At 31.6% G+C, this 24310-nt stretch overlaps 2 protein-coding genes across 2 annotated transcripts; one reads left to right on the top strand and one right to left on the bottom strand.

The window, feature by feature from the left end:
- Nucleotides 1–2270: 2270 nt before the first annotated feature.
- Nucleotides 2271–4139, bottom strand: LOC148599304 (neuromedin-U receptor 2-like). The gene is made up of 2 exons (XM_088559281.1): nucleotides 4022–4139; nucleotides 2271–3450 (listed from the first exon to the last, which is right to left on the bottom strand). Coding segments are annotated over exons 1-2 (1098 nt in total). The 5' UTR covers nucleotides 4024–4139; the 3' UTR covers nucleotides 2271–2354.
- A 1542-nt stretch (nucleotides 4140–5681) lies between these two features.
- Nucleotides 5682–24230, top strand: LOC148599303 (uncharacterized). The gene is made up of 5 exons (XM_088559676.1): nucleotides 5682–5775; nucleotides 9914–9995; nucleotides 11259–11387; nucleotides 12983–13654; nucleotides 14993–24230. The coding sequence occupies exons 1-5, from the start codon at nucleotides 5732–5734 to the stop codon at nucleotides 15299–15301; spliced, it is 1236 nt and encodes a 411-aa protein (XP_088415802.1). The 5' UTR covers nucleotides 5682–5731; the 3' UTR covers nucleotides 15302–24230.
- The last annotated feature ends 80 nt before the right edge of the window (nucleotides 24231–24310 follow it).

The following is a 24310-nucleotide window of genomic DNA, read 5'->3' as shown; positions in this document are numbered from 1 at the left end:
GTTTATGCATTATTTGATGTTTTCTGTGTTATACACCTGCTTTAATTTTTTGGGTTTATAATTTCCAATTATTTAATAATTTGAAAATACGTATTTGAAGGTATTTTCTTGCCAAACAAATTGAACTGTGCCCAGATGTTCTTTAAGTTTGAACAGTATTTAAAATATTTATTATTTAAATAAATATTTAGAAACGTATTACAGAATCGTCCGCTCTCAACCTATTGCCCACCTTACTTGTGCAACCCTTAAAGAGCTATATAGATAATGTAGGTTAAATGTTATATTAACCAAGTAGTCTTGTTGAATTCATCATTAATAGACACCCCTTATTATCAGTTGGCAAAACTGCATCAGTCACCAGGATCTAACCAGGTCCGTGGGCAGGAATTTGTAAAGGGGGTCTTTAAACTCGTGGAGCGAGTCCTGCATTCGCTCTGCGATGTGCTATCGACTTTAATAGTCACAAATCAAACAAAACGACTTTAATAGTTCATATTCGTTTTTAAGGGGTTCTTAAAACCAAGAACCCCCTCGCCAAGGATGTGCTAACACCTTTAGTGCAGAAAGAGTGGACCTGGATCGTACACCAACCAATAACTCAGAAAACATCCATTTTTAAGTCGGAAAATAGCTTGACAAACAACCTGTGGTGCTGCTGGAGTAATTTCCGTTTTAAATTGATCTTTTATATTTTGACAAGCAGTTTTATTTTGTATAAACTGGTTTTATTACGGTAAGTATGTAGTGACACCATTATACTTCCATTACTAACTTCAAGTCATTTACGCTTGTTCATTAATAGCTTCGTTCTACACTAACTTAAAAAGTTTGTTATATCCCATAATTTTGCCAAAAGGTAGACAGTGTTTTGTCTAAAAATGACAGTGCCCAGACGTGGATTCTAGGATTGGCATGACGGGCATATGCCCCCTAAAATTGGGGTTTTTTTTTACCATGAAATCTTAATTTTCCACAAATTCTACCCCTAATTTTCTTTTGGGTCGCTTCGCTCGACATATCTTTTCTATTTACGCCCCAAATCTGGATCCTGAACCCGGCCCTGGTGCCCAATAAGTGCCATTTCTCACTTGATTTATTGTACACAGATGTGTATGAAAATTTTCTTCGTTTTACCAATACCACGTTTCCTTTCTTCTAGTAAATCAGTATCGTTTTAAAGCATACCAATATATATCTTATTTCAGCCGGAAACATCCCTTTTCGCGATCATTATTTAATTTGTTCCGGTCGTTTTTTTTTTTTTTTTGTTTTTTGTTTTTTTTTTTTATTTTGCTTTGTTTTGTTTTGTTTTGTTTTGCTTTGTTGTTTTTTTGTTTTTTTGTTTTTGTTTTTGTAAAAACAGGGTAAAACTGTTTTAACAACAAAACTTTTCCTAAAATTTACATTTAAACTATACATATATGTGTACGCTAAGATGGATCTTTGGACAATGCTTTTGCTCATAAATGCTACTTAAATCCCGATGGGATATAGCAATAGGTAAATATGTCAAAAAGAAAACAACCCCACCTAGATGAAAATGTCAGTCTTATAGGCCATCCAGTGCATTTTTTCTTTAACTTACCAAACTATATTTTGTGAGCAACTCAACCGGTGTTTCAAGAAAAGCAGAGGACGCTTACTTGAGTCGATCCTGATCGTACATTTGTTTTGTGAAACGCTGCCCATGCCCATGATCCCAGTTTTTAGCGGTTCGGGGTTGGTCATGTACTTTTTTGTATGGGCTTATATTTGGTTACTTCGTGTTCTTTGTTGTCTGTCTATTTTCCTTGTCTAGTCGTAATAGTTTGATTACAGTCTTTTGCTTACCGTACGAATCATGGTTCCTTCATTTCCCAGCTATTCATTGGTTATAATGGTTTTTAAATCACTGTATGCATATATACTATTAGAAAGTAGACAAACAATATTTTGACGTATTATCAGCCATTATGCATGTTAGTCTTTCATCTGTGTAGAATTATCAGTATTTTTATATCGCAGTTTTGCTTAAGTTTCTTGCTAGCTCTTTAAGACTTCATGTTTCAATACATTGAATTATATGAACAAAATTTGAATTTTCTTACAATGAAGTGGTTTCAGTTTGTGCTTGCATTGTTTAAAGCATGGTAACTAGTGTAATGTCTACATGTTATACTTCCATGGTTTTAAAAATGTATGTTAATTGTTTCAATAGATTAAGTTACAATTGTTAATATGCCGATATATAAGGTCGTATTAAAGATACTGGCTCCAATGAATATAAATTATATGTATGATTTTATTCCGAATTCAAATCTACAATGTACATTTTTTTTTATTTTGGACGCCAAATTCAAGAATACGAAACTTCAAAGTTTTGTTTCAAGTGTTTTCTCTGTAGAAGAGTCTCTTGTTGCCTGTTCCTCGATGCGTTTCATACATCTCTGATAAACAGCAATACACTCTGATCGAAATCTGTCGTCTGCTGTTACATACACGACGGGATTTACCGCATTGTTGACGAAGACGAACCGAAAAAGTATGATGGTGAAGGTGCCTTTGGCTGTCTGATAAAGATTTGGATTCGTCACTTGAATCAGCCCTGCGGATAGGAATACTATGTTTCCAAGACATGAAACAGCAGTTGCGATGATCAGCGTGATCGTTAACCGTCTTCCCCTGTCAAAGTTACCTCTCATCTGATTTGTACCGCTGGTCTCCGAAAAGGTTTTTTTTTTTTTTTTTGCTTTTTTTCTCATTTGTGAGAAAATAGAGAAAAGAATTTTTGAATAAACACCAAACACTACAAGGAAGCAAATTGACATTATCAAAAAAACAATTGTGTTGAAGGTCATGTACCATTTATTCGTTTTGTATTTTTTGAGGATAGTACAGTCATTTCCGGTGATGTTTGTATGTTCGGGTATTTGGATCTCATCCACCCCAATAAAGACTAAAATAGGGGTTGCCAATAAAAACATTAGCACAACTATTATGCAAGAAACAGCGTTGTACCGTTTGGTAGACTTTTTGGTGTATCCCACATAATTCTTCCGTGTAATGATGCCTCTTTCAATTGCGATTGTGGTTAAAAACCCATTGGAAGTGAAAACAGTTGCGTGACCAACGTATCTGAAAAATTTACACGTGGCAGGCGATGTTGAAAATGTATAATTGTGTCTAGAGTCGAACATCTCAAAAGGTATTGAAAACACGCAGACAGCCAAGTCTATGGCAGCCAACCAAAGAATGAAAGTTCGCACAGCTATTTTCTTCATTTCCGGTGATGATCTATACACAAGAAGGACATGTATGTTTCCGATGATACCAATCACGGACAGGAATGCCATAAAGACGAACGCCGGAAGATACATTTCTACGAAGTCTTCTAATTCGATTTCTTCTGTACTTTTCAGATTTGTTCCGTTGGCACCAAATGCTGCCATATAGTCGATAGTTTCCGTCCTTAAGAAATAATATTATGAAAGTTTATGATTATTGCCTTATTGTGAAGAAATAAGGTGTTTAATGTAATATTGTTTCTACCGCTTTTTTTATGTTTGTGCACGTGTTTTTTGTTTTGTTTTTTTTTTTTTTTGGTGCAATTTCATGATCATGATACCAATCTAAAATGAAAACCCTTAGATGCAGTATGTCACAGTAAGGTAAAAATGGGTATCAATTGAAACAACAGATTCACTTTACTAAATTCTAAACGGCATTCGTCCAGTTTTTAAGTTGGGTACCATTTGAATCCCTCTGTCACGCTGCGCACGGTAATATTCACCACAGTATAAGACAGAGAACTTTATTAAACGATGTTCCATTCATTTTGTTCTTAGCCGACTGAGTTAAATAAAAAGTGCATCACTAGATAGGCTATTTGAGCGCAGTATTAAAATCAATCATTAAGAGTTTTTTAGGTACATGTGCGATAAAACTTTTTTGACTGAAGACATGCATATACGGTTTTTCTTTTTCCTTCCGTTATATTTGTGAAACCCCTAATCGGTAAGATTAAAAGTGCTCAACTTACATTTTGCACCTCCTGAATATGACTGAACGTCAATGATTTCATTCGATCATGCATGTAATGCACAATATATATACGGAAACAAAAAGGAAGGATGCTAAATTGTAACAATGGTACTTACTATATATATATATATATATATATATATATATATATATATATATATATATATAGTAAGTGGTATATATATTGATCTGCACGACAATGGTATCGTTAAATCTTGATCTGCACGACAATGGTATCGTTAAATCTTGATCTGCACGACAATGGTATCGTTAAAACTTGATCTGTACCCAATTTATCATTTAATCTTGATATTTTCAACGAAAGTTGTAAATATCCGTCATGGGTGTGTGTTGTTTTAAAGTCGATTTTGATCAACTGATATACTTGTCAAAATGATTTTCTCGCCCTTACTTTTCCTAGAACTTGAGTTTCACATTACTTGAAATGTTAGCTGACGTGAACAAAAAATATGCCACCAAGAAAAGACAAAAACACAAAGAAAAAATGTGGTTTGATCAATCAGAACAATTATAGAAGTGTAAATGCAGAAATTATTCCGGGTAAAAATGCAATTGTTTTCTCTTTTTGGATGTTGAGCAAATTTCCGCTACAATAACTTTAAAGTTCCATAATAGTTTTTTAATATTTCGGTTTTAGGGTGGTCGCATTTATCGCAGTATTAAAGGAAAAAGGCTAATTCTGAATTTACAGTACTCATGGATGCAACTTAATTTGGAAGGTAGACCTTAAAGCAGCTGTTATCTTCACACAAGTAAAAAATGGCCGTATAAGGAGGTAGAACTAGGGTAAGGGAAACAACTCTTGAAATCAGTGATATGTTTGTATCATATTCAATTTCACTAAAGCCTATCAAGCTTTCATTTGAAACAGAATGAAATCAATCCAAGTTACTTTGATTATTACATGATATTGATGTAATATGCTAAATACAAACATTCCAATGATTTTCAAGAGTTGTATCCTTTACCTTAGGTCTACCTCCAACTGCCTTATGTTTTAAGCCTGGATAGAAGAACATCAAGTTCAGGGTTGAAAATCCCACTATTTAACCAGCCACAGCACCAGGTACACAAACTTTAATTACATGTAATAGAATGAGGCCAGTTGAAGTTCGTCGGCTTAAAACTGATGACCGGTATTCCGGAGACCCAATTAGTTCGATTTTAGCACTAAATACACAGTAGATCTTAGGTGAATCTGCTAGTTTGAATGTTCGTCTCGGTTTTGAAACATGTTATTGGTACTTTCCTTGAGAATTGTTTTGTTTACAAAATATCTTCAAATCCGATCCACTCCCCTTGAAAATTAAATGTTCCATGCCCTATTGTTGAGGAAGTAACTTGAGGTATTATGTCCCCGATTTTATAAATGTTGGCAGTATGTAATGGTCACGGTTCGTTCGTTCGTAATAATTTTGCAACATTTTCCCAACACATAACAGCACATTCAGTCATTGGCGATTTTTTTTAAAGCGTATTTAATGTGTTGTGCTCACTTCAAGAGTCCAGCATATTTATTTTCTAAAAGTTCTTAAAAAGTTCGTAAAATTATTTAAATACAAAATGTTGGGTCATGTAACGAAATAGTAAAGGGGCGAAATAAATCGCTCGATTGGGGAAAGATTGCAATGCAATCAAATATATGAAGCGCTGAAGAGAAGCAGAATATTTCATTAGGGAAATCCCCATGTTGACAGGAAGCCATTTTGATTGTTTTGGGAAGGATAAAATGTAATTTTCGACAAATCAGTAGATTACAAATCAGAAATTAGACTATCAAAATCTTTCTAACGATTTTACTGTGTTTCTGAGCTTCTTCGTAGGCACTATTGGCTGCTTTTGTCATGTTTTTTTTTCTTTTCTCCGTCTCAAGGCTCTTAGTCTTATTTATTATTTCACTTCGTAAAAAACAACAATCGAACTCATATTCTAAACAGACAGGAATGAAAAATAGATGGAATAAAAATGGCATATACACTATTCATATTTTTTGCTTGTAGATAAATTTTGTACATTGTTAATATTCAATGTCTCATTTCTTTTGTCCTGTCTGTTTTCTAAAGTTGCCACCCCCAGATTCTGTGTTGAATCTATTTTCTGATTTAGCCTCTTCCCCCTGTTGCAGCTATATGTATGAAAATAACTATGGACTTGACAGTTCACAATATTCTAGAAAATTATTTATATTTTTCATAACATAAGTCAGTTTTAAGATCTGGAATTCGGCACTTCCATGTGACATCTCTTCTGGTCTCTAGTCTAGACCAATTTATTCTGTTATTTAGTTAGTAGAATTGAAAAAAAAATAAACTAAAGAAATACAATGTGGCTAATGGACATAAAAAATGAGGAAGGCGTTTGCCTTCAGTGCAAGTGAAGCATTTGGCAGGTTCTCTTCTAAATAAAATGGATTTCGTGTTGATTTATCTTTTGCTACATTTGTAAGTTTGATTTAGGATAATTGCATCTGTGGGAGCTGGAAAAAGATATTCCAAACATTTTTAATTTTATTTGTTAAGCAGTTCCAGGGTTGACAAAGAATGCCTTGTTTTACCTCAACCTGAAGTACAGTCGAACCTCGATGTGTCGAACTCGGAAGAGTTGAAATCTTGGATAACTCGAACTAGTCCTAGCAAAACTTCCCATACTCCAATACAATTTTACCTCGGATGAATCAAAATCTCGGATAACTCGAGGTTTGCCATCAGTCCTTTCAACATGACTTTGAGGTTAATTAACCCTGATATCTCGAAGTCAAATAATTGCTTTATTATAAACCATGATTGAAGTGTGTTTTTACAATGATTAGCATGGCTATTGAAATAATTTGTTGACACTCGTTATTGCTTGATTAATCCAAAATAGTATGTGTTGTGAAAAGAAACGATAGAAAAAAACTTTCACAATGTGACGTAGTCTTTCTGATAAGACCTACAAAAGTCTCTTAAGTGGAAATTGTCTGATGACTCCTTGTTGGAGGTATTGTCCTTGAATGGTGTAAAATGCTGGTTTTTCAGTTTTCAGCCATTATCTTGAAAACTATAATAGATAGAAAAAACTTCTTTCTTGATGAAATGATCCTTATGACAAGGCCTACGAAAATCTCTTTAAATCTGTTTAGAGTTATTGCCTCTGGAGGCCAAAAATTGAACCAGGTGAGCAATCCAGGCTCCTGGGAGGCTTTAGTCTGTAATTGAAACTACTTATCAGCACTTGGAACAGGTAAATGTACGGTTTGCAGAAAAAAAATGTTTCAAAGACTCTTCTGAATTGGTACTAGTCAAAGGAGACTAAATTCTGATAGATGTGTGGCAAGTTAAATGTACAGCCTCTTTCTGTTTCTAATGTAAAGCTTTGATTTTGAGAAGTTAAAAAGGTTTTCTAGCTACTTCTATCTTTGGAAATGGCATTATTTATTTATTCACAAAACAGTTGTGTAGATGTGTACTCATCTCCCAGTATAGTTGTTATAGCAATATTCTGTCATAAACCCAATTGCGAAAAGTCCACAATCAGTCTTATTTGTTTGCTTTTGAACAGTTGTGTAGATGTGTACTCATCTCCCAGTATAGTTGTTATAGCAATATTCTGTCATAGACCCAATTGCGAAAAGTCCACAATCAGTCTTATTTGTTTGCTTTTGAACAGTTGGAAAGTTTACTTCTACATGTATATTGTGTTGACTTGAAAGATGTCAAATCAGTGTGATGTAGGTTTCTGCTGTCCAATTCATAAACAGCTGTATTGGTTAGAATAAAAAGTTACCCAAAGGTCATGACAAGTAATGTGTATTTATACTGCTGGTTCAGACACTGGTCTCATTTTGACAGAGTAATGCCATTCCCACTTCAAAAAGTGGATATCCACTTTATCAGGAACAATGTGTTATAAGTTAAAACACTAATAACTTGGTCTCTTATAACTTGGTTACTAATAAATTTGTCTCTAATTACTTGGTCTCTAATTACTTGGTTACTAATAACTTGGTCTCTAATTACTTGGTTACTAATAAATGAAATATAACAATACATGTATTGACAAATATTAATGAAGGAAGTAAAACTCATTTTGACCGAGTAAAAAAGTGGATATCCAGGAACAATGTTTTATAAGTTAAACCATTAATAACTTGGTCTCTAATAATTTTGTCTGAAATAACTTGGTCTCTAATTTCTAGGTTACTAATAACTTGGTTACTAATAACCTGGTCTCTAAAACTTGGTTTCTTATAACTAGGTTTCTAATTACTTGGTCTCTAATTAGTTGGTCTCAAATGACTTAGTTCATTATATCTTGTGCTTTTTCATTATGTACATGTATCTCATTCATTAAAATGCAGAGACTTTGACAAGACACTTGCTTGAGTTCATTTGTGGTTGTGCAATGTAAATTTTGTAGACTTTAAAAGTATACACTATTGATCAGTATTGCAATTAATAATATGTCAGTGTTTTTCTTTTATTTAGACGGTATGAATTTGTTAAAATTCCTTTGTGCAAAAAAATAGTTTCTTATGGAAAGGCCAAAAGGCCCTACAGATGAACTAAAACACTGACAGCCAGTGATTTTGTCGGCTTTTTTGAAATCTGCCACCACCATTTTTGTGTGTGTGTGTGTGTGTGGGGGGGGGGGGATATGCATATTTTTTTTTAATTGGGAAGAATTTTAAATTGGGTAACATTTTTTTCATTGGGTATTTTTTGGCATGGGAAAAGCATAAGAAACACTAGAGCATTTTGAACTGCTAAGATGTTATATTAAAGACTGAGTAGTTCAGAAATTATCAAAATGAAAATCCCATTCATTTCAAACAATGTTTTTATTATAATCTGGACCTCAGAAGTGCTTTCATAATCATAAAAACAAATGATTTCCAGTTGAAAGATGACAATAGTTGATTTTAACACTTAAACTACTGAAACTTTCTATGTTTGCAACATTTTTACATATCTTTGGGATAAATTTTAGCCATTTTATTACTAATTGGGAATGTTTCTTTAGGGGAAACAGCCGAATTTTTTAGGTAAATTTAGACATACAGTATCACAACAACACAGTTATTGACACTCCAGTTACGGTATACAAGTTACAAACCCTATATTTCAATTCAACTGTTATTGTGACAAACCACAGCCAAAATGCTAAAAAATTGGTAAATGTATTTTAAAGTAAAACTTCAAATAAACAATTAAAATGATGTTATTTTCCTTAAATCATGAAGTGCATTGTATAGAGAAAACGAAATTTTCTGGTAATGGAATTTTAGTTCGGGTTTCAGGTTTCACAAAATTACTGGCACCTTAATGGATAAAAAAAACTTAAACTTAGATTGGAAAAAGATGACTGCAGTACATTGTACAATACAGTGTATTATGACTGCAGTACATTGTACAATACAGTGTATTATGACTGCTGTACATTGTACAATACAGTGCATTATGACTGCAGTACATTGTACAATACAGTGTATTATGACTGCTGTACATTGTACAATACAGTGTATTATGACTGCTGTACATTGTACAATACAGTGTATTTCCCATAACTGAATGGAATATCCTATCTTTTCCCAATTTTGCTTGAGATTTTGTTTACACTAAAATTTCTTACTTTATTATTGAATTTATTTGTGCAATAGATATACACCATAAGATAAATTGTCATTACTTGACATTGTTTCCAATTTATTGATGAAAGTGCAACATTATTTTATTGGGTACCATAAATGTTCTACTCATCAAAACAGTTTGCAGCATATGTATTATAATAAATAATAGATATCATGTTTTAGTTACATGAATAAATTGTACAAATGTATAGATGTGTAAGGTTCAAACAAGTTTTAATTTTTTGTGTTTTTCACTTTTAGTTTGGATATGCCAGTACACAGAATGAAGAGAATATTTCGGAAAATCAGCATCTGTTTTGTATTCCTGTCAAGGATAAATAATGTAAGTGTTTTAAGGAGGGAGACCTAGGGTAGGGGACACAACTCTTACAAATCATTGGAACGTTTGTATTCACCATTTTACATTGATCTAATGTAAGCACCAAAGTAATTTAGACTGATTTCATTCTGTTTCAAAGGAAAGCTTGAATGGCTTTCGTGAAATTTAACATGATACAAACATATCACTGATTTCTATAGTTATGTCCCTTACCCTAGGTCTACCTCCTTAATAAGACCCCAAAAAAATCACAGTCTTGTTTCCTGCTACCTGACAAACGTTTGTCACTGTTGTCGTCAACAATTTTTCAAACATCTTCTCCTCTGAAACTACTGAAAAGATTGGATGAAACTTTGCATGTTTGTTCCTTAGGGTATTCTGTACTAAGTGAATGCTTCTCTTTGTGATCCGTTGAAAAACATGGTCACCATTAATAAAAATAGAACATAGGGTCTGACAGAAGTTTTTTTTGCATATATCTCCAAAACTGTTAAATCAATTTCTGACTGAGTAAAAGTGTTCAGCATGATGAGATCTATCTGTAGTCAAATTTTGGTGAAAATCTGTTGTCCCATGTTGGGGTTATTGCCTCTTTTTCAACTTTTTTGCTATTTTTGATGTTATTATTTAAAAAGTCTAATGAAACTAAATAAGATTGTTCCTTAGGGTATTCTGCACCAACTGATTGTTTAAAAATTTTTAACGTAAAAAAACGTAGCCACTGTTACTAAAAATAAGGGTAAAAATACATTTTTTTGCGAATAACTCAATAACTGTTGAATTTAGCCAAATTCTGATGAAGTGTTGGTGTAATATTGATCACAATCAGAACACGACCTGGTTAGCGGTCTTATTGGGTAAAGGAAGAACAGTAAACATTTTTTTAAACTTCAACTATTTACATTTCAGCAAGTAGCTTAATTCTTTGAAATAAATTATTTAAGAGTTTCCAAGTATTTACCGCTGTTACAAATATGTGAATTTAAAGTCTACTGCTGTCCATTGCTCCAATCGGACAGTAAACCAGTCTGTATGGTTGAATAAGTAACTTCCTTGTGCTCAAAATTTAAAAAAACGAAGTCAAAATTGGGAATATGAAAAAGATCTATTAAATGCATAATCATAAGAACATTGATAGTGCCAAAGGAAAACCAATAACAATTGTTGCCATCCAGGAAATAATTGGATTTTGTGCTGATTTCTAGTTTTTGTACATACACAATATAAACATGTATTTCCATGCTATTTTTTGTTATCTATTTTTAGGGTCCAATCAGACCAAATCAGGCTCACCATGACCGCTGTGATCACAGAAATGGACCCAACAATGGACACAAGTCAACAAGAAATTTCCGAGTTGCAAGCCTCTGCTTCATGTTTCTCAGAAGACTCCATGTAAATATATAGTTCATACATATGATGAGATCAAATTAGTGATAATCAGTGTAAGGTCCTGGACCATCAGTTTCTGATATAGGATCATTCAACATTTTATATATGTGTACCTGGGTCCTTTATCTTAAACCCGTTCCTATTCACACTATTGAAGTATTTTTGGTTTTAATCCACTGGACCATTGATTTGAAACTTTGAATTCATAATACTGCTGTCTGTCTGTCCAACAATCAGAGGACCTAAATCTCACAAATTTAATTTAACATATATAAATTATTGGAAATGGTATAATACATATGTACTCTGTTAAATTTACATTCAGTCATCTCGGTAGAAAATTTGTTCTGAAAACACCAACTATATAAAAAACTGCATGTATTCAGCAGTAGGCAGGCATTTCATAACCTTTAATTGATACATACTGATGCATGTATTTTTCCTAGGATTTATATTATCAATTATACTCGTTTTATTAATTATTTTTCATGTTTTGGAAACAACTGAGAGTTACATGTACTAATCGACAATAGACAATGGACAATTTTATTGGCCCAAACACATTAACAATAATTGGTTAAGGCCCATACATGTATATCATATGCAATAACATTGTAATAGTACAATAGGAGGATTACATATCATAAACACATCTGAATAATATTGGTATACAATATTGTAAGTTACACAAATAATTATAAAAAAAAGACTAATGTCTGTATAAAATGTGTTTATGTAGACTCTGTCTTTTTATATTCAGTCAGTTTGTTAATATAATCTGAAGACATTTTTAATTGTATCTTTGATTTACTTTTAGAAAGGAAATGAGTTTTCTGCTGATCAGTGTATAATAAATCAAAACCAGTGTTTAACTATGTAAATTTTTCATTGAACAATTCTCTTATGGGTATATATTGTGGGCAATGAAACAAAAAGTGAAGTTCATCCTCCACACTGCCATTACAACAAATTTTACATAATCTGTCATTTCTTGGAACATTATAATGGTGCCCTTTTTCAATTTCCAAATTATGAGCACTTAATATGATATTAGAAATATTAGATCTGTCTGCTAAATACTCTAGCTCATCTACATATGATACTCTGGTGCCAGATGTATAAATTTGTCTAAAAAATGATAATTTCGATGATTCATTTATTATGGATTTTTCCAATTGCCAATGGTGGTCATTTAAACGTTGTCTTTATTGACCTAGTAAAGGTTTACTGGTAACATTATTAAAGTATGTTAAAAAAGGAAAGCCTAATTTGTCTAAACATGTGACCATATTCCTGGTCCATAAACTATGTTTTTGAGTATTTACAAAAACCTCATGAACAAGAGTGTCTTCACAAGATAAATGAAGATTTTTGCAGATAATTTTGTCAATTTTCATTGGACACTTGGACCAACACTCAGTTAAGGGATATCGGACCAGCAGTCCGGTGTATTTTGATGGGTTTGCATGTATGAATCACCTACTGTCTGATAGTAATATTAGTGCTAGTTAAATGTTAAATTGAAATGATACTTAGGCAACAGATGTATAACATGATTTCCAGTGCTACTACATGAAATTCAATTTTTATATTTTAAGGCTTTTGAGGATCATTTCCACACTTGTAATGCCCAAAACCATCGACCCTCGATCAAGAAACCCAAACGAAATCTGAGTACAAGTGGGAAGTGTCCTTGTTGTAATTTGAAAACAGATTCTGAAAATGGTGAAGAGCAGACGAAGACAATTCTTACACATTTCCTGCGAGATATTGTGCCCAAATTTTCCAGAATATGCATTGGGCAGAATCCTCAAAGCTCCTCCCAGATTTGGACCACAGACAAAAAGCCACAAAAATGGCCTTCAAATCTTGTTTGGAAAGACCCAAACAACACACCAAAAGACACATTGGAAGTGCTTCAGAAGAAGATGGACATTTTACTACAGTTGTGTGACATTCACAAAATTCCACCGGAATACTATCCGGAACTTCAGGCATATCAAGAGTATTGTCGGGAGCTGACAAACAAGAAAGACTCGGCAGATATTTCCAAACTTCAGATTCTTCGTCAGCAGCGGAAAAAGTCACATGACCTTGCACAGGCTTGTAGAAAGTTTTCGGAGTTTGTACAGCACCATGGATTGCCGGACAAGTCACCAACACTGCAAAAGGAAATCCATCGCTTGAGCCAAGTGTTACATGAGGCAAATTCTAGTAACAAGCTGGCCTCTCAGTTTGATGAGGTATACTGTGCTATTGCAAATGCAGAGGTAAGTCTTCCTAGTCCTTATTTTGATAATGATAATCTATGAGAATTTAACATTTGACCTTTGAATCACTTAAGCCTGTTCCATTTTAACAAATTAATGAATTTCTCATACACATAAACTATTCATGTGATATGGAAACACTATCAGACTTGTTCCCCAAATTTGCTTGAGAAAATTATAAAAAAAGGTCCAATTACGAATTTTGGATGCAGAAGTTAACATTGAGTAAATAAACAAATTTTTCCCCTTCAAAAGTGTCATAACTTTGGACCATGATTTCCTCTTCTAATACAGGTTACACCTGTCTTATATTGTGTACATGTATACATTGTGTATTCTTTTTAAATACATGTATACATTGTATATCCTTTTTAGTACATGTATACATTGTATATCCTGTTTTAAATACATGTATACAATGTACATGTATATCCTTTTTAAATACATGTATACATTACATATCCTCTTTTAAATACATGTATACATTGTATATCCTTTTTGAATAAAACCATGTTAACATTTTACTTAATTTTCAATTTGTTGACTTAATTTTGGTCAAAACCCCACCGATCTGACAATATAATATCACTCAAGGATACTTTCTCTATTTGAAAAGACCATTATTTGATCTCTGCATCACTGGCTTTGTGTAGACATTTTTCAATAGAATTTTAAAAAAATGAGGTTTTTGACAAAATTATCTGCCCTTGAATTGTTCATTTTCAGTGCTCTTCAATAAAATTGTAACTAAATGGTCCAGCATGATATGGAAATTCTTGTCTGTTTTTCTTGATTCTGATGGTGTAAATAGTCATTTTACACTATCAAAATGATGGTTTTTTCATACCATTTTACATCCACTGCCTGATTCTTACAGAGACTGATACTTAATTTCTTTTATTGTATTAACATGTATTCTATTAGATGCCTCATGAAAAGTTTCTTCTATACTTGTTTAACAGTACAGAACTTTAATAATTATCCATGAGTTCTGGCTCATAGTACCCTACTTGTAGGGAAGATAATCCTCATGACTTTGCCGTCTTCAGCTATAAAACAAATTACCTTAGGGCTGAAAAAGAAAAAAATCCAGGTTATTTTCTTTTTCCAAACCTGGGGTTCCTTTTTAAGTGCCTTCAAGTTGGACAAAAGTATAAGGTTTTTTAACACTGTGGTAATTATTAGTCCCCTTAAGTTTGGGGGCTTATTTTTATTGTCATCAAATTGAATTATTATCAATACCACATACTGTAGGTACAGTGTTCTTCACAGGCCAATACAGGGCCTAATCTAGACATCTAGATAAAAAGCTAAAATTCTTTGAAATCTATTTTGCAGGGTTCTGAAAAGCCTCCTGAAGAATTTATGGCACAATTTACTGCGTCTGCACAAAGTTTTGCAGCAGGAGATCTCTATATGGGAACATCTACTGGAGTGTACAGACGGGAAAATGCTTACAGTTACCTGACCAATAGTCAAGGCTCGGAATTCCAAGAAATGTTCTATCCACGTCGTCATTGTGAAAAGCGTGTTTTTGCAGAAACACAGAATTCAAGATTTGGTTACAATCAGATTGACTGCAAAAGATTAAAAAGTTGCTCCCAAAACATGCTTGATAGTGGTTTTACAGGAAATGGGTTCTTTTGATCAAGGGGAGATAATTCATTGTTTTTATATATATATATATATATATATATATATATATATATAATTTGTTAGGGGCATTGGAAAATTGAGTTATATGAGAAAAAATTAACTACAGGGATGGGACAGGGTGTTTTGATAAATTTTCTACTGATGCAAAGGATTGGATTTTTTTTGTTATTAAATTGAGTTTAAAGAAAAATAATAAGAAAACTTAATTTAAAAAAAAAGAGTAAATAACAAAGGTTGTTGATTTAGATTTTTGGGAAGTGAAATGACCATTAGTAACTGATCAACATGCCTATTTGTTAGTTTACTCCTATTTTTTATTTTATTATTTCATAAAAATAATACTACATTATGAAGCAGCTCTTATTGTAAAAGTGGTCTTAAATCTTAAATATTGTATCTCGAAATAGTTTGTTTGAAGTAGGAGTTATTTTCTGAACCAAGTAATTTTTTTCTATTTTACCTTTTTAAGGGTTACTGTACATTGACAGTAATAGTTCTAGTTTAATATTTCAATTCAAATTCTTAACATAACAAGAAATTGTTTTTAAAATTAGAAGAGGCCAGTTCCCTATGTTTACAATTGGTCATTAGTCTATGTAATTTTTTTTCACAGACTTGTTATTTAAATTTTTTTTTCTTTTATCAGCAACATTTACTTATTGTATTATTATGTACACCACAATATGCAATAGAAATTTTTGTATTGATTTCATAATTACACCTGTAGATCTATACATGTTTACATAAGGTCAGGCAAAAATCATATATATCTAAAGAATGTTTATTTAAGGAGGTAGACCTAGTTTAAGAGACATAAATCATGAAATCTGTGATATGTTTGTATCATATTCCATTTACCAAAGCCTTTGAAGCTTCCATTTGAAACAGAATGAAATCAATCCAAGTTATTTTGATGCTTACACAAAATGGAAGTAAAATGCTTATCTCAAATGTTCCAATGATTTGTAAAAGTTATGCCCCTTAGCCTAGGTCTACCTCCTTAAATTCCTACCAATTTGACAGTACTGATTTACGGAGCATATTTTTTTATACTAGTAAAGAACCATTCATCTTGAAATACGTGTTTACTGTTGCTGAAATTGGAATATTTTTTTAGAGTGCATTAATTACAGAATAACATGTCTGGTATCTATCCTTAAATTATACAGTTTAAGTACAATGCGGAACAACATTGTCAATTTAAAAAAAAGGTTGTTTAAGGATGTAGACTTAGGTTAAGGGACACAACTCTCACAAATCATTGGAATGTTTGTATTCAGCATTTTACATCAGTTTCATGTAAGCATCAAAGTAACTTGGACTGATTTCATTGTTTCAAATGGAAGCTTGATAAGCTTTGGTGAAATTGAATATGAAACAAACATATCACTGATTTCAAGAGTTATGTCCCTTACCCTAAGTCTACCTCATTTAATGATGATGACAGTTTTTGCTTGATTCATATTAAAATTAAATTATCTGTTCACTATTTCCCTACTGAAAACTCCTACCCCAAAAAATATGGCTTTTTAAAACAAAAGATTTAAATCTCTATTAGTTACAATTATCAGTGTTCTCAATGTTTATATAGTGTATAGGTTGAGTGTATCAACAAATGAAATTTTATTCCCACCTACCTAACCATGTTCTGAGTTCTGAGTAGGTGAACAGCAGACAGACATATTATAATGTTTGGCCTTAGTGAAATTTGTAGGTTGTGCACTTAGTTCTGAAAAGCAGAAAACTTTGAAATGTATCACATGTAGCAGCTAACAGAAACTGAATATAAAAAAAAAATGTTTTCCCTCAATTTGTAACTTGGGATCTGTTGTATTTATTTACTAAGAATCATGGTGTGGAGGCAGTACATGTGATGTACTAAACGTTGGCGAATATTATAGTTCACTTCAGGTAATACAGATGGTCTTACGCTAATTAAATGACAATCACCTGATGAACTTCCTTAGTAGAGCACTGAAAAAAAAAAAGAATAAAAGTTTCTATCAATTAAATCAAATTGCTTATGAAATCTCCTCGATAACTGTCAACTGGAGGTACCTAGGACATTTCATCAGGTGATGGGAAGACTGACTCTTGATTCTTTGAAGTTAGCTGTTTTACTCGCTGTAATACACTGAAATTGGCATTGAACTAGAATACCTGCTGTACAGGTAAAGAATTATTTATTTATGTTATTTGAGACACATGTATAAATATCTAATCAACATCATCTATTTATTGTTAATTTATCTGTTTTATTACTAAATTTGGATATATAATATATAATTATCCCTTATTATGCGTCTTGTATTTATCACATAATGTTACACCAGTAATTAACTTTTCCTTTTGATACAAAAAAAAGTGTAAAATACAAATAATGAAAGGATATTAAGTGTAAGGTTTTGTAAAAATCAGAAACATGCACATCAAAACCCCACTGATCTGACAATATAATATCACTCAAGGATACTTTCTCTATTTGACAAGACTATTATTTGATCTCTGCATCATTGAATTCCCTCAGAAATTTTCAATAGAATCTTAGAAAAATTAGTGATTTTACAGAGTTATCTGCCCTTGAAATGTTCATTTTCATTGCATTTCAATGAAATTGTAACTCAGTGGTCCAGCATGATATGAAAATTTTGTCTGTTTTCCTTTATTCTGATGGTGCAAATAGTCAAATTACACTATCAAAATAATGTTTTTTCCATACCATGTTTCACCCACTGCCTGATTCTTACAGAGACTGACACTTAATGATTATGGTATTGAGTTGTATTTGAAAAATTTAATTATGTTTGTTGATAAATTATGCCATTGGAAGTTAGGTAAATTATAATGTTTATTGTTTTTGAAATTGTAATAGAAGTCATAACATTTAAAAATGTAAAATATATTTTGTTGTGATACAGAAAATTTTATTATAAGTTCCTTACATGTAAACTTAGGCCAAATCAAGTATTAATTTGTAGATTATTATCCTTGCTCAACCAATCTGAAAAGACCACCCTAAAAATTCAGTACAAATTTATGGAAAGTTGTTTTTTGTCTCTATCCACCATGACATTACTTTTGTGCAACGACTTCCATCTTTTTTCATAACGATGTGTTTGAATGTCATCTGAATTTTTTCGGCTGATCTCAGCATGGTTATCATGAGTATCAATCAATGGTTAATGGAAGTATTCATGTTAGACACCATGCACTAGCTTACTTCATACTAATTTATAAAAGATTTTTAAGTTATTGAAAATAAGAATAAATTCCTGCCATCTGCTCCATTTCTTTTAAGTTGCTGGTTGAGAACCCACAAGTTAACATGGCCCAAGTGTTGTATTTTAAAATATTTTCTTTATAGTAGAAACAAATATAGATTTTTTAATGTTAAGATTTTTAGCTGATTGATTTTTTTTAAAGATTATTGAATGTAAATAGAATGAAAATAGAACTGACTTAGAAAAATAATTTTCAGACTGGAAAATTATTCACAAGTAAGATAATGTTGCTAGAGTTCTTTTTTTTTTTCATTAGATGATTTGCCAATTTATTTAATCAGTCAAAGGCAAAGTAACTCAAATCTCTTGTGGTTATCACATTTTCTTAGTAAAGAATTCAAATTAAGATGTATGTCTTGCTTGGGTATACTTTCAGTCTTATTCTTAATATTCAGGTCCATTTTCTTTTAGGTTGTGTCAAGCTGCTCCTTAGCAGGATTTGAATTTTCACAAAATTTTTAAAACATGGAAGTAAAATTGGCCTATGACCTATCAAAAAAAAAAACGTGAGCAAACTATTTAAATGATTCTGATTTTATAGGAGGAGTTCAAGTTACACATATTTCTTTTTTTGCATTAGAAAAAAATCTGATTTTCATGATTTTCAACATGCAAACTTAAGTATTGTACTTTCCAGAGTGGAAAATTAGTTTAAATTTAGACTTATGGAACAAATATTGGTTTCTGTCATGAAAATTAGTTGAAAACTTGGAAAAATTTTAAACAAGGCATTTCCCGTTAGTTATAAAGTCACATTCATACTTAATACCTATCAGAGAATAAATAATCTTGATCATCATATCATCTGATGTAGTCTTATGCAACATCAAAAAGACTAAAATGACAATGTATATTCTATATAAAAGTGTCCACCATGAAGAAGTGGAAATGACTATATTCACTTGAAGTGTAGTGTATCTGACCTTGTCAAAGAGATGTTCTGATATACTTTCTGTGCTTTGTACATATATAGTAACACATTGAAGATTGGTACATTTTTACACTTTTTTACACACTCTTTATGTACATATTATAAATAGGAACTGTTGTTAAATGACCCAATTCTTGTTATTTTACCCTTAGTTTTTTCCCTTTTGTTGTGATTTCAGTTGAAAAAAGAGGTAAGAATAGCAGATAAGGAATATTTTACGAAGAATGTATATAGACAGTACTGATTGGAAATTTACTCAACTCCAGAACTCAAGCTGTTCACTTTAGAACCGTCCAACATAAGTTCTTCGTGGGAAACAAACTTACACTATCATTTTAACAGATAGACCCTTTTGTCTTAACTGCGGGTTAGTCTTAATGTGCATTCCCAGTATTTACTTCTGTGAAAATTCTTTAGCCCTACCTCATGGAAGTATATGACACACATGCTGCCCAACTACCCGACAATTATGATAAAAATGTGTATTTGTTCTCTGGCTCAGAGTAAAAATTACGAAAAAAAATATAATGATCCAAATGTCTGCTTCAAGATGTGTCTGTTATGATCAACATGTGTTTGTCATGATCAATAAGTGTCTATCATGACCAGTTTGTGTCTATCATGATCAGTTTGTGTCTATCATGATCGGCATGTGTCTATGATGATCAATAAGTGGATCAGAATGTTGTCTGTATATTTAGTAAATGCAGGAATATTTTTGCTTTAGACCAGACTTAAGTGAAGAAAATTTAACTTTTTTGGTGTAAACAAAAAATAACGGTGAAAATTTAGTTACTTAGACTAACTAATCTTTGTAAGTAAAAAAAAATCTTGGTATCAAGTGTTAGTTACTTTTTTCAAAGCTTTTAAATTTGTAATCTTGAAAACACGTAGACAGTGAGGATAGCAGTTACAATCAATAGAGCCTTTAGAGATACAATATTGTGATATTCAGTGGAGGTACTTCTTGACATGCTTGAGTTCTTAGAAATTGTATAATGATGAGGTTGTTTCTGTGATAACTTTATAATTAACATGGATTGCTTTTGTTTGATATTGTTTATAATAAGTTCAGAAACAGGTCTTGAATTTGTGAACTATCCTGTATATTGAATTTTTCTTGTAAGTCTTGAATTTTCTATAGTGTTGAATTGTCCTACAGTAAACTACTGTGTAAAGGAGTTGAGAAAATGATGTAGCTGACACATTTGGGACCTTTCTCACATATACTTACATTGTAACTTTGAAGGTACTTTATTTGTTGGTACCAGTTTTCATGGGTTAGGGAAAAAATTATCAATTCTGGGATTCATGAACTCATGGATTTGAAACTCTATCAGACTAACAAATGGGCAATTTCCTTTCATTGGGAACCAGATTTCGTGACTTACCAAACCCACGAAAATTGGTACCTTATGAACAATAATATTGAAATTGTTGATTTTTTTTTCAACAAGAGGAGTGGGTATGTCTGTTAGTGATACCTCCTGCATTCGGATGGTGATACAAGAACTGCTCAAACAAATATTTTAACACTTCAACACAATAATGTGGACCAAAAAAATAAGGTGTGATTATGGTGGGCATTTAATCTACATGTGTTAGATCACTTTTTTCTCATCAAAATTTTTTTTGAAGGATTTTCCAAGTTAAATATTTGGTGACTTTGGACTGACTTTTTTTACTGGTGTGCAGTCTCACTGTGTGGAAATGTTTTTGAAGCAGAATTTTTATATCATTTTATGGAATTTTGTTCACAAGTGTTGAAATTTTCCTTAAAATAAGGTGGTGTATTAATATGGTTTTCTTGTGTGTTACCTACAGAGTTGAAGTGTATTGAGAAAGAGAAATGTTGACCTATGTTTTTATGACTTGATAATGTTTGATCTCACACACTTAAAGACATCCCATTTTTGTAAATAATGAAATTTGTGTCCTCTTTTTCAAATGGCTCTATTTTGGCTTTTGTAGAAAAAAGAAGTTGATCCATGTTTATTTTTGTATGAAACATTACCTTATCCCATATGTTCATTAATTACCACTTCAGCACAGATTTATGTGTAATTAATTTGTTTTACCAATAAATCCCATAGAAGTTTTAGACAAATCACCAGTTTGATTCTAAATACTGACCATCACACATAGTTACTTACAATCAACTTTACTCTTATAATTTTCTGTGAAATCAACCAGTGGTTCCTAGCCATTTGAAAGAATTATATATATCTCTGTATTTCTGAAGTCTTGTAATGAAATACTATAAAAACAGAAAAAAGGTTCTTTTCTGGACCAAATGTGCTGAAATGTTTTAATATTTTTATTAATTCTTTTTTTCAATGAAAAAGTGAAAATTTTCTTTACTTTGAAGAAAAAAAATGAATATCACTTAAGATAAACACATAATATTTTTCATTTTTATAATTAACATATGATATTATTTATTCTCACCTCAAAGGAAAAGATATTAGATTAGTTTAAAAATTTCATCATTTTTTTCACTTAGTTTTAATTTTCACTCTTGCTTAATGGGCTAAAAAGCAAAAAAACATGATTCCTTCTAAATTCATATTCTATACAACAAGCATCTTATATTTTAAATAATCAGATATTTTTCATTCTGTACAATTGACAATCCTATATTTTATGATAAATGATTACATATGTTTTTATTTTTCTAAATCAATGAAAATTTTTTCTGGTGCATAATACACACAGTGTGTGCAATAATTTTGCAAAAATAAAGAGAGCTGAATTTTAAGAGGACTATATAGTCAGTAACAGTGCATGGACGTGACATAAAACTGATATGAGGCTTAGAACTGCAGGAAAATGTGTGGCTCTGCAGAGCGTTTTCACCAATTTGTGCCGAATTTGTACATCAAAGATTTTGTCAAGTCAGTTCACTGTTTTTGTCTTTATACTTCAACAGAAAAATAATTATTTAAGCATGAAAATAACGTTTTTAATTTGAAGCAGGCAACATCTGGCAACTTCAAAACAATGTAAAGTTTGTGATGTCACTACAGAAAGTTATATTCAGTTAGTGACCATATATCACTTGTAAATATACAGTCAACGCATTTTGACTGCTCAAATAGAACAGTTGCAGTATAAATCGTTTTATTACTACCATTGAACATATGTATAGTCTATATAACATTGTATACTTTAATTTACTTTTTGTACTTTGACAAAACAGTTGCATTTGAATACTGTGAAAATGCTGATTTTTGTGAGCAAGAAAAAAAGGTAAAAATGAATTAACAGAAGTGTTTCCCTCTATATTGGAATAAATTTTAGAACACAAGTATTTGTCACAAAAAATGTGAGCAGTTGAGTTCATATGTGAACATAAGTATCCATTAAAATAAGTTTTTCAGTATGTACAAGGCAATTACTCAGCACCATATTATGGTTTTCAAGAGTGACAGTGATGTATCAAAAAGAAAAAGTCATGTATTAAATTATAATTATACCTAAATACAAGACAGAACTATAGTATACAAATTACATTTTATAGCATTTTTATATCTACATTTTTTGCTGTGATAATCAAAACTTACTTGACACAGAGCCAAACAAGTTGTCTACAATTAAATATTATAATTTAAAAAATGTTAAAAAGTATTCATTTCATTTTAAAGAAAAATTATAAAAAAAAAGTTTTTGTTCATTTCATTTACACTGTTATTATTTTGTTGTTTTATGTTAATGTAGTGCTATAAATTTTGTGATATTAAAGCTATTTTTTTGCCAGGAAGGGGAGATGGCATCTTCAATGGGAGACAACTCGGATCATGATAGGGATATAATCTGTTGCTTTTTGTTGCTGAGTTATGTGATTATGTTCTGTTTCCAGTTGCTTTTTATAATTATGAATGTTAAAAACTTTTTAAAACTAGAAGAGACATCTGTTCTAGAGCTTTTTGCACTTGTACAGTAATAATAAGTTAATATAATAAAAATTCATGAAATACATGTAACTTTAAAATAGTTGTCTCCCTTTATGAACCTTCTCTGTTATCATTATGTATTAAACATGGCCTGGATATAGGCAAATCCTGTTTGGTTAGTTGTTCATTCTTTGAATTGTTTTTCTTTGTTTTTATCATAGTATTTACTTGATCAAGTTGACTGTTTTAAAATAGCTACTGAGAAACTTCTGTGAAGGATTTCATTTTTATTTTTAAGGTTTTTTTGTATGAGAATTTAAAACATTGATAGAACAAATTGTTTAACTTCATGATTTTGTAAGGTTTGACTCATTTCCTTTCTATTTTTGCTGTTAGTGTAATAGGAGAGAATAAGTCAAGTTGCTTAGACAACTTTGTCCATTATATTAACTGAAGATAGACTGACTTATGAAGAGTTGATCAGGGATAAAAATTGGCAATGCCCAGTAGCCCATGGCTACTAGATTTTGAGCTTGTCTATCAAACTTTTGGGTAATATTTAGTTGAACATATGGTAACTATTATACAAAAATATGGTCTGGGCTACTAGCTTGTGTATGTACTAATTTTTACCCCTGCCGATAGTAAAATCTTGACTTCAGCCAAAATAACATGCTATAAACAGCACAATATAGATAGGACTAATGGCCCTAGAGCCATAACATGTTATTACAGCATTTGTGCTTTGTTATAAATGTTAAATATTATGCATTTTTTGTAGACATTACCCAATTATATATGTTGTTACATTGGTATGCCTTGTCTTTTTTTTATTCCCTGTGACATGAAGTGGTGAGGTATTAAGCAATTCAATGCAAAAAAACTTGAGTGTCCT

This window comes from Perna viridis, chromosome 13 (genome assembly GCF_037379345.1).
Source record: "Perna viridis isolate PV_CMFRI_1.1 ecotype Kerala chromosome 13, ASM3737934v1, whole genome shotgun sequence".
In the NCBI taxonomy this organism is placed as follows: domain Eukaryota; kingdom Metazoa; phylum Mollusca; class Bivalvia; order Mytilida; family Mytilidae; genus Perna; species Perna viridis.
Note: the sequence above shows the minus strand (reverse complement) of the source record. Positions and strands in the feature narration are given on the sequence as shown.